This window comes from Ceratotherium simum, chromosome 8 (genome assembly GCF_057802395.1).
Source record: "Ceratotherium simum simum isolate JZ-2026a chromosome 8, ASM5780239v1, whole genome shotgun sequence".
Taxonomy (NCBI): domain Eukaryota; kingdom Metazoa; phylum Chordata; class Mammalia; order Perissodactyla; family Rhinocerotidae; genus Ceratotherium; species Ceratotherium simum.
The window spans coordinates 43,393,719-43,411,905 of record NC_141907.1 but is presented as its reverse complement, the minus strand read 5'-3'; the positions used below and the strand labels follow the sequence as shown (position 1 = coordinate 43,411,905).

At 45.4% G+C, this 18,187-nt stretch overlaps 1 protein-coding gene across 2 annotated transcripts; it reads right to left on the bottom strand.

Moving 5' to 3' along the window:
• Nucleotides 1–736: 736 nt before the first annotated feature.
• Nucleotides 737–17,844, bottom strand: SRD5A3 (steroid 5 alpha-reductase 3). Of its 2 annotated transcripts, none has more exons than XM_087434335.1 (5): nucleotides 17,549–17,844; nucleotides 10,176–10,318; nucleotides 7,825–8,022; nucleotides 3,891–4,025; nucleotides 737–2,445 (listed from the first exon to the last, which is right to left on the bottom strand). In XM_087434335.1, exons 1-5 carry the CDS (start codon nucleotides 17,767–17,769, stop codon nucleotides 2,318–2,320), a joined length of 825 nt encoding a protein of 274 aa, XP_087290461.1. In that variant the 5' UTR covers nucleotides 17,770–17,844; the 3' UTR covers nucleotides 737–2,317. The 2 variants fall into 2 exon arrangements, with proteins under 2 accessions (XP_087290461.1, XP_004419130.1); XM_004419073.3 differs by having other exon boundaries at nucleotides 2,304–2,833; nucleotides 17,549–17,841.
• Nucleotides 17,845–18,187: the final 343 nt, after the last annotated feature.

Genomic DNA, 18,187 nt, shown 5'->3' with positions numbered 1-18,187 from the left:
ACTGTTTCTTGTCCTTTTATCAGAAAAATCTTAGAAAGTTAGACTAATCTAAGGCATTTATAAAAACCAGTTGAATGGTTTTTGTTTCTGATAAGCAATGTGAAAGAGTGAGCAGAAATTGCTTAGCTAGGTGTCAAAAATTTCTACTTGCTCATTTACTATTTTAAGGTCTTCTTTATATATCAGTTCGTTCTGAGATACATTTCTTATCAATGGACCTTGTTTTCAGGTACCTTTAGTGACGCTGATGTTTACAGTCTCCTTAAACTATCTATTAAGCTTTATATAAAAATATCTGCAAAGTCTCTTTTTTTTTTGGTAGGAATTCTAGCAATAACCACTCACTGAATTAAAACACAATACAGAACACAGCTTTGTAGAGACAAAATAATCCACGCTCACTGAAAGCAAACGTTAGTATAGAGGATGAGCTACAACTCGGAGCTACAACAAAAACACAGGCTGATTTCAGCACACTTTTATAGTCAGCAGTTAATCCAGGGAATGCTGTTAGGACGTGGTTCAGCATCACGTCCTCTAACCTAACAGTAACAGAGAATGAAAGATTAAGATTATCCAACTAAACCAGCGGGAAAATCAAGACTCTACCCCTGAGCTGTTTCTGGGTATCCATGTGAAGGGTGTGCAGACTCTCTGTGGAGCTCTCCCTTTGGGCACAGGGAACATTTTCACTAACACAAAGAGCAATGCTGATTGTGATCTTGCAAGCATAGCACATTTCTCAATTATTCTCCACTGGTTAAGCTTTCATCAAAGAACATGCTAGTCTGTTCTGAACCCCTTTGAGAACATCACTACTTCCTCTTTTTTATCTTCCCCTAGAAATGCCACGTTTGGGCAAGGAAGGGCAGGGGAAAGGAAGAGACATGAAGAGCGTGCTTGGGACAGCAAGGATGCTAGCGGCCTGGAACAAGGTGAGCGGGCCTGGGGACGCTTTCTCACAGCCCCTGATGGGGTTCTTCACAGGGGACACACATTATTTTACTTAAAAGTGCAATGAAATTCTAGAAGACCAGCCAAATTCCTAGTCTAATCTGGGTATAAAATTGCATGCTAACGCAAAGTACATTTTTCCCCCAAACAATTTGCTATTAAAAATTATTCATGCCATTTGTGTGGAAATTGAGACCAACCTGCAATATGCTTTACATTTCCAGTGTAGACAGTTTTGTTCCTGAGTCCTGGTCCTGAGGATGGCAAATCTAAATGATAAATGAAATAAATATGCCATGTGTTTGAATAGACTGAGCAACTGATTGATAAGGTATTTGATTGATGGGACAGAACATGCTACATCAGAATTGTTGTAAGACCTTTAGAATGTGCTTTGACACGCATATGTTGAAAGTAAGATTGAAAAGATTCTCAGTTTAACAGCTGTGGTTTATGACTCCAAGGATGGGGCTGGGGAGGATATTCTTAGACTGTGCATTTGACATGTGTCTGGTTAACAATGGTGCATATTAGGGCAAAACGTCAGTACCAGTAGACCATGACATCTGCATGAAAGGAAAAGGTCACACGTCGGTTGATAAGCCAGTAAATCTCATGCTGCACGAATGTGCTGTTTTTACTGCGTGGCTCAGGCTGTAGTTATTATTTTCTAAGTTTTTATTTTTCTTTCACACCACACATTTATCTCCCTTCCATTTAATCACGGGTATTTTCTTTAACATAAGTTATTTTAGGTGTCAACTTTATTCCTAAATATCTTCAGATTCATTCTATTAGCTGAAATGAACTCAGACAGACATTAATCCAATTTGAATAACTACAACGAATGAGGCTACAGTACTATCCAGTCCAGAGTGTCAGTCACTCATGAAGGCTTTTTATGCAGAAAAATAAAAATATTTTATTTTCAGACGCTTTCACTTTTAACGTACACCCTTGAAAGAGATGCCAAAAAAAGTATTAAATAAAAAAGGTTTCAAACTTTCTGTTTCGCTGTGATTTGAGGGGGAGATGAGTGGAAATGACCACTGATGGTTACATAACTAGAAATCTTTGTGGTCATGTGTGAAAGTATAAACTAACTCCAACAAACTCATTTTTCCCTGAATCCACTGGTGTGAAATTATATATTGTTGTTATTTTCAAAGGCTGTTTGCTTTTATTGAAATGCAACAGTTAGTGAGAACCTACTATCTGATGATATAGTCCAGCTAATCTGTCCCTAACAGGAACGAAGCCACGGATGGTGTGATCTTCCTTTGTGCATGTATGTGTAGGTTTGAAGCCGTCTGTATATTCTTGGTTAGTTTGCTTTTGAAGCAGCTGGAAGCAGTCTCACTGCTTAGCAGTGGGTTGGTTTTATAAGGCCTCTCAGAGAGCAGACACAGCACTCCCTGGTCTGCCAGAAGTATTTCTTCTTTGAAGATTCATTTTCTTGAGGGATACTGCTTTGCTGGTTCAGTGAAGACTCTGGGGTATAAAAACGGAACACAGAGTTTCAAACGCTTCTGCAGAAACTGCACTTTGGTGTCTAGACTTCGTTGTCCTTAGGAATTGAACCTGTCACCTGGTTTGCATTCTCCATGATTGAGGTTATCTTAAAACAGAAATGGTAGGAAAGCTTTCCTATGCTTTGGGTAGGAGACAAATTTGCTTTTGTAGAATTTGTGGCTGAAGAAAGCAAACAGGGCATGGCTGAAGAAGACATATGTCACCACTAGCCACCAAGTTAAGTTGTGGAATCCAAAGGTGACAGCCATGGAAATGTAGATCATCAGCTCTGCTAAATAGTTAGGGGAAGACACGTATTCAAACCAGTCTCCAAAAGGGATTCGGTGGTTACAGTGAATGACCACTCCTGAAACAGGAAAAGAAGACTTCCTGAACAAATGAAGTTGTGTAAAGAAAGTTTTACCCCTTCACTCCCCAAAGAATTCACAAAAACTCTTATTTAGAAAAGAGTGTCACAAACCTGTGTGTGAATCACCATCCTGTCACACTTCCATTGTCAGTCTACTACTTTTTTTTATTGAGGTAACATTGGTTTATAACATTATGTAAATTTTAGGTAAACATCATTATATATGATTTCTGTGTAGACTACATCATGTTCACCACCCAAAGACTAATTACCATCCATCACTGTACACCTCTTTCACACTCCTCCTTCCCCCCAATCTACCACTTTTTAATAAAGTAACAGGCTTTAGGTTACACTATCAACCGTAAATAAGCACAAAAGGAAAGCCCATTTCTCCAACCATCCTCCAAGCTAGTAATTAAGAGCTCAGACTCCAGTTCAAATCCTGGCTCTACTGCTTACAAACTGTGTAACTTTAGGTAAGTTGCTTAACCTCTCTGTGCTTTAATCGCCTCATCTGTAAAATGAGGATAAGACTGTACCCACCTCAAGTGAGTATTGTGAAGCTATATGTAAAGCACTCAGAACAGGGCCCGGCACAAAATAAGCACTTGATAAATATTGAATAGCACTTGATAAATATTGAATAGCACTATTCCATTTTTAATACTTCAAAAAGCCCCCAAAAAACTACCTGTGATAAGTCAACACAAGCTAACTAAAAAGTCAAGTGTTTTGCTTTGGCTGGAATGACATCAGCTCAGCCTGGTAGTACTAGTGCTCACATGCTGGTGAGACACACATATGCAGTGCAGGCCCCAAAACGTGGGCACAGATAGAATCAGAGAATGTCAGGGCAGGCTGGGGCCAGAGAGATCTGTCAGTATAATGCTCTCATTTTTCAGACGGGAAGGTCAAGACCCAGAGATGTGTCTTGTCAAAAGTGAGTGTTTGATAGATTAAGCAACTAATTAGGGAAGGAAGAAAAAGAATGAAGGAACATGGACAACGAATATCTGAGGGTTAAAATCCACATGCAGTAGACCCATCTCACCTGCTTTATTTTTCCTGAGATTTCCGAGAATGACATGGCACTTATACTGATGGGCAGATGACCAGATGAACATCATCATTCCGAGGATATGGAACCACCGAGCTTGCATCAAGAGATTTTTCCCCATCACATAGACTACAGAAATAAGAATTATCTTACAATTATCAACTCTGCAAAATTCCAGAGGCTCAGGGAATTAAAAAATCATACAGTCAGTAGAGCACAATTATCCACTTATTCTGTTCCTCATGACTAGAAAATTGTCCTGATATAATTTCCCAAGTACAGAGGGGAGACCATCCCTCTGGACAAAGGAGATATGCTCCTCAGCCAGGGGCAGCTTCAATGGCTCCTGGCAGAGAATCCCATAATGACACATTCTCTTGCTCCTTCTTCAAACGCTTCCAGCACAGGGCTCAGCTCCGTCTCCCACTCTTGTGATGTACTCTTGTATGGTGGGATGACTTTGCCTTTCCATTTCTAAGCCTGGTTCTATGTCTTCTTTCTTTCTTTTTTTTTGTGAGGAAGATTAGCCCGGAGCTAACATCTGTTGCCAATCCTCCTCTTTTTGCTGAGGAAGACTGGCCCTGGGCTAACATCCTTGCCCATCTTCCTCTACTTTATATGGGACACCGCCACAGCATGGCTTGACAAGCGGTGCGTCGGGAACCGAACCGGTGAACCCTGGGCCGCCAAATGGAGGGCGCGAACTTAATTGCTACGCCACTGGGCTGGCCCCTGTGTCTTCTTTCTTATATTCTACTGTCAGGAAAATGCTGCCTAAAGAGATCTCTCGCTGAGCTACCACGCTAAGCCACTGCTAGTGAGACCCTGAAGGCAGAACGCTGACTTGACTGGCTCAACCAATGAAGAAAACCACTAGAAGTAAAGGCTGAGGGTGGGGCTTCTCAAAAAGAGGAGAAATGTAAAGTGCAAGACGAAAAACAAAACAGGATCTTTTCTGATTAGAAAGAACCTAGTCAGAGAGATTTAGTTTTTTTCTTTGTTGTGAAATTTTTGTTGTATATTATTTTTTGTCAGTCACCATACAAATGCATCCCTTCATCCCTCGTGCCCACCCCCCTCCCCCCATGCCCCCCAGGTAACCACCAGAGATTTAGTTTTAGGAGAAGAAATACTCCAAGCATTATCTTCCTCTTTCTTTTCCAGCTACCAGGAAGAAGGGGAGAATGCAGGTCTTCTAAGGGCCTGAAGAGCAACCCTTGGCCATCAGAAAAGCAAATGAAGGACTTCCCTAGGATCAGCAGGAAGCAGTAAGGCTAGTCAGGGACTTGACTGAAGAAACAAGTTGTCCACTGACAAGAGGGAAGGGCCCAAGGCTCTGGAGCCAAGGGGGAGCCCCTACAAAGGGGATCCGAGTAAGAGAAGCAAGGATCCTGCTAGTCCATGTGGGTCCCTGGAGGCAGGGCTCAGCTGACGGCAGCTAATGACTACTGAGGATCCCCCAAAGTCTACCTGTGTTAATTTCTTTTAAAAACTTGCTCTATATAAACAATCTACCATAGTCTCTTAATGTTTACTAGGTTTAGCCATTTAACTAAAAGGTTATATTTTTACAAGTTAAAAATAAACAAAATATGAAAAATACAGTTTTAAATTGCAAGGGCTTTAAGAGCAAGTCAGTATAGGATTAAAAGTCGAAGCAAGAGTCTGGGCGTTCACAGCACTGCCGAGTCACCTACTCTAAATGCAGAGAAGTCACCTGTGAGGGAAAAAGATCTGTTAAGAGTCAGTCGGAATTACAATACAGGAGAGCAGGCAGGTGGAAGGCTCATATTCACTGAGGGTCTGATCTGTGTGGTATTCAATCGTTCATTTATTCGTTAGTTACTTGTTGAGTGTCTACTGAGCCTGGCACTCCTGTAGGCATGAAGGATCAACCAGGGAATATGTCAGGCAAGCTCCCAGTCCTCATGAACTCATGTGCTAGTGCCAAGAGACAGACAGAAATAAGTAAATCAATAACCAAGATAATTTTGAGAAAGATAGTACTCTGAAGAAAGCAGAACAATGTAATGGAGAGTGACTGGGGGAAGACCCAACAGACTTCGAAGAAAAGGACATGTGAAGATCTGGGAGGTTTACAGATATTCTTTCTTTTCATTTTCATAAGAACCCTCTGAAATCAGTATATGTCCCTAATTACCGATGAAGGTTCTAGGTTCAGAGAAGTTAAATAAGCCAGAGTTCAGACTCAGGCCCACCTGACTCCCAAGCCCAGTGTTATTTCTATCAGACCCCGCATCTGGCAAATGCCCCAATGTGTTCTCTCTCAACAAATTCCTGAAACCAGTTCTTCCCATATTGTCCCAAACGACTGCAGGTGACCTCTTGAAGGACAAGTAGGTGAAACAGAAGACAGCTTCAGAAAGGAGTGTCTAGAAAGCTATTTTTGTGGGTGCCTCAGCTGCCTTTCCTTGACTATTTACACAGGAGGGAGGGCAGAAGTTGGGATCCAGCCAGCAGCAGAAACTCCAGAATAGCTATGTAATGCCAATGGAAACTAATAGACTGAAAGCTAGTGGGTTACCAAAGTGCTTTGGAAAGTTCCTTTGGGTGGAAAACCCAGTACTGTTAACCAGGAATGACAGCTAAAACCATGACATGGGCTGCACATGAATGCCACAGCAGAAAGATCAGGAGGAAAGCTGATTTGATTAAGTTCAGAGGAATCAGATGGAGAGATGTTAGCTGAGTGGCTGAAGCCAATAAATAATTCATGAATTGAGAAAGATCATCAATAAGTTGTACTTTAAAATCATTCCTCAAACCATCAGAGGCCTTGGGTTGTTCTACAGCCACAGAGAGAGGATGTTCAAGGGACACTCTGACACTGAAATGGAACCTGAGGAGCTCACTCACTGAGGATTGGAAATATCTAGACCTCAGTCTCAATTTACCAGGATGGATAGGGCAGCTTTAGGAAACATGGAATCTTGGACTTAGAGAAAAGTCATGAAAAGATCTACCCTCAGTGTCTAGGCTGATGGATACCACGGCTGCAAGGTGAGGTTAATCTCAGCACTAAAAACTCATTTCAGTCACCCAAAACGACTTGAATTCTTTATAATTAAGCATACACTGTTTTTACAAAAATGATAGTCATAGGTGTTAGATATTCACCAGCCCCCCCCAAACCCACTTCATTTCTTCTTCGTAAACCAAGATCATGACTTTGCTTCCCTCTTTCTGGCCAGGGAGAGCTTAGAAATGTTAAGGCACAATTTTGATTTACCACAGTCCTCTTTTATACTCAGGCTGCCTCACTTGAAGAAAAGCTTTGTTATAATGGGAACAATCACAAGAAATAAGCAGCAACCAACTGGCTCCCTTCTCCCTTTTGAAATCACAACTATTCACCACGTGCCCAGGCCCCTCTCCCCACCTCCTCTGATTTTCTATGATTTAACTTCCCCTTCCCCTGTGCTCACCCCTCACCCTTCCACACACACACCCCAGGTTGACTGAGGCTTGGTGAGGCAACTTTCCTTGCTGACCCCGTCTCCTGTTCTTGAGTGTCTCCTGCTTCCTGTTCAACTCTTGACCACACTCCCTCTCTCTCTCCAGACTAACTCCACATGAGTTCACTGACTTCAATCCCATTAAGAGAACCCCACATCCCATTTCTTCATTCTTATCTGAAGCCGCTTGGATACTTCACACTTTACTATATTTACTGAAGGCATTACTGCTTATGTTGGTGTCTTTCAGGTTTTAGCAGTTATGCTTAATGAATATACCCTTGGGCATGTTGACTTTTTAAATCTACTATTAGACACCAAACTCGTCAAATGCAAAGTGGATGGGGCAGGTCTCTTACTTTTAAACTCTCATAACGCCTGGTGGAGCGCTTCCCCTGAAGTGTACCTCCTACACCCAGTGACTCAGCTAACGGACCTCGGGGACCACTCACCATTCTTGCCGTCCATTGGCACTTGGCTCAGCACAGTTAGGCCGACGATGACATAGTAGAAAAGTCCAAAACAGTACTGCACGACGTGAATCATGACATTGGAGAAGACACTAACATACAAGCACTCGAAGAGTCTTCGCAAGCTGTGTAGCCACAGAAATACTAATACTAAGAATGCAGACAGTGCCAGCTCACCTCCTACAATTCAGAATGCAACACATTCAGCAACTCTCTTCTGGGATTAATCCAAAGTTACGTTTTTCCCTACTGTTAAACAGAGTATTAAACAAGATGAGCGCTAGGAAAGAGCCCTAGAGATCATCCAGTCTAACACCTTCCTTTTGTTAGCACCGAGGAAAGAGGCAAAGTGAACTCAAGGAATTTGGCTCCAGGTTACACAGTAAGCTGGTAACAGAGCTGGGACAAACTCAGGTCTCTTGACTCTGCCTCGTCACATGGAAGCTTTCCAGGCTTTGTGGACATCACTATAAAGGGGTCTGAGTACTCAGAACCCAGGGTCTGTGGGTCTCTGGTCCCTGGCTCTAATAGCCAGATGAAGATGGTTAGGACGAGTTCCTGGATGACCTCTGAGCAGCCCCACCTGGTGGGATCCCTGGGGTCAGGGGAGACAAAACACACAGGTACCCACAGAGGCAGAAAAGGGGACAGGAACAGAGACAGGGAGAGTTATGCATATAACTCTTCTTTCCATATTAAACAAAAAAGAAACTATACTTTTAAGGGACTGTGGCCTTGAGATCTATCTTCCTACCTGCCTTTCACCCCTCTGCCCCAAAAGAGGTCAGAAGAGATGCTGGTTTTCAAGATGACATAAAACCTAGTTTTTTTTTTCTAGTGAGGAAGATTAGCCCAGAGCTAACATCTGTTGCCAATCCTCCTTTTTGCTGAGGAAGATTGGCCTTGAGCTAACATCTGTGCCCATCTTCCTCTACTTTATATGTGGGACGCCTACCACAGCATGGCTTGATAAGCAGTGTGTACGTCCGCACCCGGGATCCGAACCTGTGAACCCTGGGCCGCCTCCGAAGCGGAGCGCACGAACCCAACCACCAAGCCACCTGGACGGCCCCAACCTAGTTGTTTTTTTTAAATGAATCTCTCTCACACACACACAGACACAGACACACAGACACACAGACACACACGTTGTAAGGATACAGCTTAATGAATTTTTACAAAGTAAACCAACACATCCCACCCATATAACCAGCACCCAGATCAAGAAACAGAACAGGACCAGCACAGCACCCTCTTGTGTCCCCTTCCTGGCACTGCCCATCCCCCACACCCTCAAGGGTAAGATCTATTCTACTTGTATCAGCCTAGATTAGCTTTACGTGTTTTTATATTTTAACTATACTAAAGCCTAGTTTTAACTCTTTAGGAATAGGTTAAAACAAATAACCAAATAAAACTCACAATCAACCCTCCAAATACTAGAACCCCGCCAGCCCCCTGGTAAAAACATGAAGAGAAGTTTTAATGCGTGCAGTGGAATTTGCTGAGGTATCCTCCCCTCCCAAATAGGATTTGCATAGTTTTCCCTTCCGACTGTCATCTTCTGCAACAAGTTCCTCTGGTTATACAGAAAAGGACTGTTCCCAGGGAGCCAGTGGTTTGGCTGCTGGAACAGAGGCCAGAGACAGTAGCAGAACAGTCTGTTTCTAATTCTGCCCCTCACTCACCGCCTGACATTAATCGAGGCCACTTTACCGTTTTCAGCTTTAATTCTCTATTTTAAAAATTGTTCTATATACCCTTTATCTGAGGCAGAATGAGGCTGATTTAAAGGCTATTTTGTAATCATCTGGTCAACAAATACAGTCAATTTTATTATACAACCCCAGCCTTACAGCATAACAAACATTTTTAACTGGTGATCAAAAAGTAATTTTCTATCAAATTTCTGGAGTTCTGAGACATGATTTTGGTTGGAACTATACAAATGATAAATGTTTCAAGGCAAACCCGAAGGATCCTAAAAGTTTTTCCCCTTCAGTGTAAGGACTTCTGTATAAATTTATCAACAGTACTAAAAATATCAGAGGGAGAACAGCCAGTCCTGTACACAGCCCAGTGCTCGCTGGACAGGCAGGGACAAGGAGCTAACTCTGAGCTCTGCCCCATCTCGGTGGAGCTCTGCCCCCATCTGGGGACATCCTGTGGGATGGCTGTGAACCATGCAGAACTCTCTTCGCCCCACCTTGCACTTCCCAGGCCCCGCGGAGGAGGAGCCTGAGCGTGGCTGTGAGATCCGAAGAACAGCCCCCTGCAGGCAGGAAAGATGGAAACAGGATGCAAGGGTGGTAATTAGCTGATGGAGTTCTTACCTCGGAATTGCTCAGCCCCAAGAATCCTGAGCAGGCCGTGCAGCCAGTTTGGTAAAGGCGCTCCCAGGAACAGAGATTGTGTAAGGTGCCAAAGCAGGAAACCATTCCACAGCACAGAGATGATATAGAAGTGAGAAAAATACCTGCGAAGGGAGCAAGTTAGGTCACAGAGTAGATCCAGTGTAAGCCAGCATGAGGAAGACGATTTTTAGTTTCTCGCGCCTCTTCTCCTACTTCCTCTGTAGAGTTCTGCTTCTTAATAGAACCTGAATCCTGCAGGGGTTCAGATTTTTAAAATTTCCTTTCAGATGATGGGACTGCTTAACTCATGGGAAAAACAGGCCTCCTGAGGTTAACAAGAACACGACTGAACTTGTGAAACTTAGATCGAGGGTCAATTAACAATCTCTCATCTCTGGGTAACAGGATCGGGCTCCAGTTCCAAAATGGGGGGCCCCAGGCCCTGGGAGAGAGAACCAAGATTGTGCTAACACAAGCCAAATCTGTGAAAGATTTCTAAATTTCGAGCAATATTGCTGCAATACAAGTGTTACACAAGATTTGCACAATCAGAGGCTCTCAGGGCTGTAAGAAATCTTTGAGGTTTTCTGATTCAGTGTTTTTCTAAATTGTGTTGACTGAAATTACTTTTATAATAAGATGACAAATATTAACTCATAAAACTAGGTACCAACTCCTAGGTTACAGCTCTCATACAAGTACAGCGCCTATTTTGCAATCAACACAGTTACAAATGGAATACAAATAAAACCACAAAACCGATAAAAATTGCAATTAGCAACTTGCAACGTTAATTTGATGTGAATGATGTTGGCGTGCTGAAATGAAATCACCTAATATGGCACAAGGGCCACAGAAGTTCTTTTGAGGTCTGTTTACCCATACTTTTCCTACTCTTTTTCTCTCTTGAAACCAAATCAAAATCTTTCTGACTCTGCAGGGTGTCTGGAGGTCATCTGGCCTGCCCTGGTCTTTGATGCATCACGTATATATTAAGCCCCCCGCTCCTGTCTCATTAGTCTGTGACAAAGTAAGACAACCTGGAGTCAAGAGGAGTAAACGGAAACTCAGGGACCCCTCTTCCAGATGATCCAGAATGAGCTTATACCAGAACTCACAGCCCCCAGACCATGCCCACAGCCCAGTCTGACAAACACTGATCCCATCTGATCATTCCAGAGCAACCCACTTAATTCTCCCAACAACTGTTACAAATTCTCTCAGTGGATCTGCCCTCTCTGAGTCATCCTCTTATTCCTGGATCTTCTCCAGGCTCAAGAGCTTAGTTTTCTCAAAAGTTCATGCATCAGCGTCAGTTCTACCCTCTCCTCCCCACCCCTGGGCCACCGGCCTTTGGTTGCCTTCCAGGGTCTTCCTTAAGACACACTTCCTAGAACTGAGCCCAGGTGTGGCCTGAGCCACAGGAGCCGAGCAGGATGTCAGCAGCGCTTGGCTCTGCAGGCTCCCATGGAAAGGGGAGGGGCCGGCTTCTGAAGAGCAACTTCTGGGCCAGCCACTTTATCTACTTCATTTTGTCACAAATATTTATTGAGCAATTAACTTGCCAGGCAGTGTTCTTGGAGGAAGGAGTAAGCAGACCAGGTGCCTGCCTTGATGAAACTGACCTTTCAGTGGACAGTCAACAAATGAACCTGGAGACGTCTAGCATAACACTGAGCGAGGGGACAGAGAGGGTGCAGAGGGGAGGCCATTCTGGATGGCCTCTGTGGAAGTAACATTTGGCCAGAATGAGTAACCCTCGTGAATTTCTGGGGAAGAATTTTCTGGGCAGAGGAAACAACCACCACAAAGGCTCTGAGGAACAAGGAAGGACGCCTGTGTGGAGAGGGATAAGGTGGTGAGGCGGGAGGGGCAGCTGCTACAGGGTCTTGTAAGGACATTGGCTTTTATTAAGTGTGATGGGGACCCATTTGAGCAGAGTGACTTGAAGTAATAATTTGTTTTAAAACGCCCCTGGCTGATGGAAAAGTTCTAGAGATGGATAGTGTTGATGGTTGCACAACAATGTGAATGTACTTAAAGCCACTGAACTGTACACTCAAAAATGGTTAAAATGGTAAACGTTATGTCATGTATACTTTACCACACGCACACACACAAAGGGCATTGCTCATTTATTTCACTCTTCTTTGAGTTAAAAAAAAGATCCCTCTGTTAACTAGGTAGAGAAGAGTCTAGTTGTGGGGAGACCAGTTAAGATTATTTCATTTCCTCTTCACAACAATCCTGTAAAGTTTATGTGGTTGTCTTCATGTGGCAGATGAGAAAACTAAGGCTCAGAAAGGTTAAATTACTTATCCCAGGTCACGCTGTAAGTGGCAGTGTTTGGCTCCAGACTTGGACCTGATGACTCTGAGGTTAAAATCACATGGCTGCGCGCCTATTCATGCAATCCTATTCAGGCAAGCAGGTTGCCTCAACCTGCTTTTCTGGCCCATTACATGTGCCAGTTTATGCCAAGCCTAAAGTCAACCCAATCACTCAAGATGCCACACCTTGCTGTGTTCTACTTCAGCCATGGTGTTTTTGATTCACAGGCAGACTTTTTTTTTTTTTTTTGGCTGGAGAAGATTCACCCTGAGCTAACATCTGTTGCCAATCTTCCTCTCTTTTGATGTGAGCTGCTGCCACAGCATGGCCACTGACAGACCAGTGGTGAGATTCCTCACCTGGGAACTGAACCTGGGCTGATGAACCAGAGCATGCCAAACATTAACCACTAGCCATTGGAGCTGGCCCAAGACTATTGTTCTCATTCCTACATTTTGTACGTTCTGTCTCTGGTTTTGCTTGCCTGATTTCCCTCTACAGGAAACATGTTCTACTCTTTTTTTGTGTGTGTGCGAGGAAGATTAGCCCTGAGCTAACATCCGATGCCAATCCTCCTCTTTTTTTTTTGCTGAAGAAGATTGGCCCAGGGCTAACATGCCCATCTTCCTCTACTTTATATGGGACGCTGCCAAAGCACGGCTTGACAGGCAGTGCGTTGGTCGGCGCCTGGGATCCGAACCTGCGAACCCCAGGCCACCCAAGCGGAGCACGCGCACTTAACTGCTCCGCCACTGGGCTGGCCCCACATGCTCTACTCTTTATAAATCTCTCGCTTTTTAAAAAGACCCAGCTTGGGGCCTGCCCTGTGGCTTAGCGGTTAAGTGCGCGTGCTCCGCTACTGGCAGCCCGGGTTCGGATCCCGGGCGCACACTGACGCACCGCTGCTCCGGCCATGCTGAGGCCGTGTCCCACATACAGCAACTAGAAGGATGTGCAGCTATGACATACAACCATCTACTGGGGCTTTGGCGGGGGGAGAAGAAAGGAGGAGGATTGGCAATAGATGTTAGCTCACAGTCAGTCTTCCTCAGCAAAAAGAGGAGGATTAGCATGGATGTTAGCTCAGGGCTGATCTTCCTCACAAAAAATAAAAAATAAAAAAATAAAAAGACCCAGCTTTAGCTTCAAACAGCAGATCTAAAAACTCCATGTCTTTGTGTTGTAGACGCTCTCCCTCTCTTTCCTCCCTGGGCACTGTGCTTCATTGGGGCACTGTTTTCCGAGCCGTTGGAAACAGGGATATGGCGATCCTGAGGTAACACGGGGATCGGCACGGAGCAAGACTCCTTTAATAAACATTTTAGTGCTTATTATAGGCCAGGGACGGCTCTGGGGCTACAGCAACCAACACAACAGACGACTCCTGCCCTCATGGAGTTTATACTCACACACAAAAGTAAATTTCACAGCATGTCAGTACGTGATAATTGCTACTGAGAAAACTGTAGCCGGGAAAAGAAGAAGGAATGCTGGGGATGATAGAATTACACTTCTAAACAGAGTGGATAGAGCACGCCTCATTGAGAAGGTAATATTTGAGCAGAATTATAGGAAGTGAGGGCATAAACCATGTGACTACGTGGGGGAAGACGGAACAGGCAGTGCAAAGGCCCTGAGGCGGGAGAGAGGACTAGCAGAGAGGCCCAGAAAACTAGACTAGAACCATATGAGGGGCAAATTACAGGAGACAAAGTCAGTGAGATGGTGGGGACAAGACTATATAGGGTCTTGGGCTCTTCCTGTGAGTGAGTTGGAAGCCAATGGATAGTTTGGAGCCAGGAGGCATGATCTGACTTAATACATATTTGCTGATTGCCGGAACTGATCCCAGGCCCAGTTAGGGGCATTATGGGGTTCACTAAGGAAGGGAACTGATGGTTACCGGGTTCTGACTAGGAGCCTGCCCTGTGCTGCATGCTTTAATGTCATCGCCATCTATCTGACAAGCAGATACCAATCCATACCACCACCTCTGGCCTGGACCACTATAACAGCCTCTTTTCCAGTCTTCTCCACACAATGGCTAGTCATCCTTTCAAAACATCAATCACATAAAGCCATGCCCCCTTCCCATCCTAACGCTGTCAACAGCTCAGAACAAAGTCTCATCTCCACCATGGCCTGTAAAGCCCTGGGAAGCCTGCCCTGCCTCCCCCTGTGAACTCGTCTCCTGCCCTGCTCCTCCCTGGCCATCGTTTCCAGGGCTGCCACCCCCACCCTGTCTCACTCATGATCCAGGAACCCGGGTGGATTTCCTCTGAAGCACTTATCACCATCTGAAATTATCTTGCATGTTTTACAAGACCTATTTACATATTTCCACATAACATAAGATGGAACACAAGCTCCAAGGAGCCTGGAACAGCTCCTGGCACACGGTAGGTACTCTCTGGTTAAACGAACAAAAAAGACAACGTACCTCATCCAAAGTTACTCTCGGAGTAAGCAGTCAAGTTAATCAACAAACCAATTAAACCTAAAACTTCTTTTTTAAAAATTCATTCAAAACATACTGATTGAGGACCTTATTATCAATCCCCAGGCATTGAGCCAGGAAAATGGTAACAAGACAAATGTAAAGGTATGGAAAGTTTATAGTCTAGAGCAGTGATTCTTTTTTTTTTGTGAGGAAGATCAGCCCTGAGCTAACATCCATGCCAATCTTCCTCTTTTTGCTGAGGAAGACTGGCCCTGGGCTAACATCCATGCCGATCTTCCTCCATTTTATGTGGGACGCCACCACAGCGTGGCCTGACAAGCGGTGCATCAGTGCGTGCCAGGGATCCGAACCCTGGCAGCCAGCAGCGGAGCACGCACCCAACCACCATGCCACAGGGCCAGCCCCTTATACTTGCCTCCTTTAGGAAAAAAATAATCCCAAGAAAAATTACCTAAGCATTGTCTTAGGTGCAGAAACATGATTTACAGCAGCCTATTTCTAAGTGTAAAAATTGTAGGCTCATTTTCACTTTTAAGAGACTACTGAATTTTGTACCAAAAAAAATACTTAAATATAGCATCTAGACATTTTTGCCTTTCATTATTGGCCTGGATTTGCTGTAATTTCTCCAGTAGTAAAATAAATGTTTGTTTAAATTTAGAAAAAAGCAAAACACCATGGGAGGTTCCACTCTAGAATTCTGGAAGAAAAAAAAGGCATAAATTATTTCATAATATAGTAGAAATTACAAGAAACCCAAAGAGTACTAATTGTGGTAGTAATGAACAAGGGAAAGGTATCAAGTCTGTTTCTTAGCTGTCATATAACCACAGACCTGAGTAGTCACAGGTGGGGTATGAGAGCCAGAGAAATAGGTAAGTGCAGGGAATGATTTGAAATGTGTCCTTTAATCCATGGACACCAGTACCTTTTCCAAAATTCAGAAAATAAGTTGTTAGAATTCACACTCTCTAAGAAATAATTTTTTCTTCACTTTATAACATTAAAAAAATGACTATCTAGGAATGCCACTGCTATACAACAGAAAAGGACTTACTGCAATCAAACCTGTTTAAAAATAGGGTGACAGGTAATTTTCACTTAAAAACAGCCTGTAAGAAATAGGAGGTATATTCATCTTGTCTTGAATACTTCTATGTCTTCCCAGGGCCTCATTCCCTTTACCCTTCCTCAGAATGACCCGGTGCTTCCCTCTCTGTGTTAACAACTGATGGATCTTTCTCCAAGAGTCAAGAGTGGAGGATTATCCATGTTTTGGAAGCCAAGTTATACTTAGCCCCTGTCTTTTTCTCTCTGTCTTTTTTTTTTTTTTGCTGGGAAAGATTTGCCCCAAGCTAAGATCTCTTGCCAATCTTCCTCTCTCTCTCTCTTTTTTCCCTCCCCAAAGCCCTAGAACTATATTCTAGTTGTAGGTCCTTCCTGTTCTTCTATGCAAGCCGCTGATACAGCATGGCTACTGACAGACTGGTGGTGTGGTTCCACCCCAGGAATTGGTCAGGGCCAGCGAAACAGATGGTGCAGAACTTGAACGCTAGGCCATCAGGGCTGGCTCTACTTAGCCCCCGTCTTATCTGCGGACCTCGGGCACTGCCCATGAGAGGTTTAAACGATATCCCAGGTGCTTTAATACATCAGAAACCCTATCACATTCCTCCAGATTCCTTCCTCAACACCAACTTAAGATGCATCTTAAAGATTGAAAAGCCACTGCTCTATTCCTACCATCTACCAGTGTTTGGCTGACTCTTCCCAGCTATGTTCTGAATTCAAAGTAAAAAAACCCACAAAACAAAACCCAACTATAACAAGCCTTACAATTTCCGAAAGAATTCTATTTAAGCCCTATCGATGTAATCTTTCGTTGAACTTGGTTATGAAATCTGTTACAAGTCAAATGAAGCTTCGGCATCCAGCTTGCGTAAAATATGCCATCTTAGGCCACTTTCTCCAGGGGCACCTGCCAAGGTGCAGATTAGGAGGGTCAGTGTGGCAGAAGGCGGTGGCGCCAGTGTGGTGACCTGCCTCCCGCCCTTCGTCCTGACTGTGACGGTCGGAAATAGGGGAAACAGAGGCGCGAAGGAGGGGAAGGGCTCCCTTCATTTCTAGTGAGTTCCGGCGACCTCAGGTTAGATTAGGAGCCCCTAGAGTGCAGGGGAGGGGCGAAAGGGGAATTGGGGCACAAAGGAGACCTGAACTTGCCGCCCGGTGGCCAGGCCTAAATTTGGAAGCGCTGCCGTTATCCCGGAGGGAAGGACTCCGGGCGACCACAAGTTCACGATCCCGCGCCCTCGAAGTGCGCGCGGCTCAGCTTCCTTGGTGTCGGCGGACAGTCGGGACATTCCGCCCCCAGGGCCACCAGGCGGACGCGGGAGTGCCGGGCGGCCGGGCCCAGGCAGCGCGGGGAACCCGTCTGGGCCTCCGAGGCCCGGTCCGCGCCGGCCCCGCGTCCGCCTCTGCTGCCCCCTGCCGGCTGCCCGAGCCGGGCGCTGCCCGCTCTCCGCGCCTTGGCAACCCGGGCATGCGCCCGGGGCGCGGTTACCTCTTGGGGACATCAAAAGCCCGGCAGGCGGCCGGGCGCAGCGGCCCCTCGAGCTTGGTTTTTCCATGGCGGATCAAGTCCTGGAAGAGCGCCCAGCCCGGGAGCAAGCCGGGCGGTACGAGCTGCAGCAGCAGGGTCAACAGGAAGGCGGCGGCCAGCGCGAGCCACAGAGCGCGCAGCGGGTTCAGCGCCGAGAGCTCGACCCCCATCCATGTAGCCATGGTCGGCGCTCCCCGCTTCCGCGCCTCCAGGACCCGCACTGCCCGGCGGCGCAGCAGCCACCACTCGCGCGCCGCGCGCCACTCTCAGCCGGGCGGGGCGTCGGTGACGCGGCGAGGGGCGGGGACACCCTCGGCCCCAACCGGGACTCGCCCCCGAGGCGGATGCGCCGCCTGGCCGCGCAGGTGGGCGGGTCGGGGTCAAGCTGGCAGCTCTAGGTTCCTAATCTGACTCAGGAGACCGCAGAATATCGTTCAACGCTATGCTTCGAAGAAGCGAAACTAACAAGACCACGTGCCTGCAAGTCTTCACTGCGGCAGTGTTTTCAATGGGAAAATGCAAACGACCCTGAATGGTTCCCGTTGTTTAGCTAAATTGTGGTACAGTAGCACGTTGGAATATCTTGCAGCCACTAACATG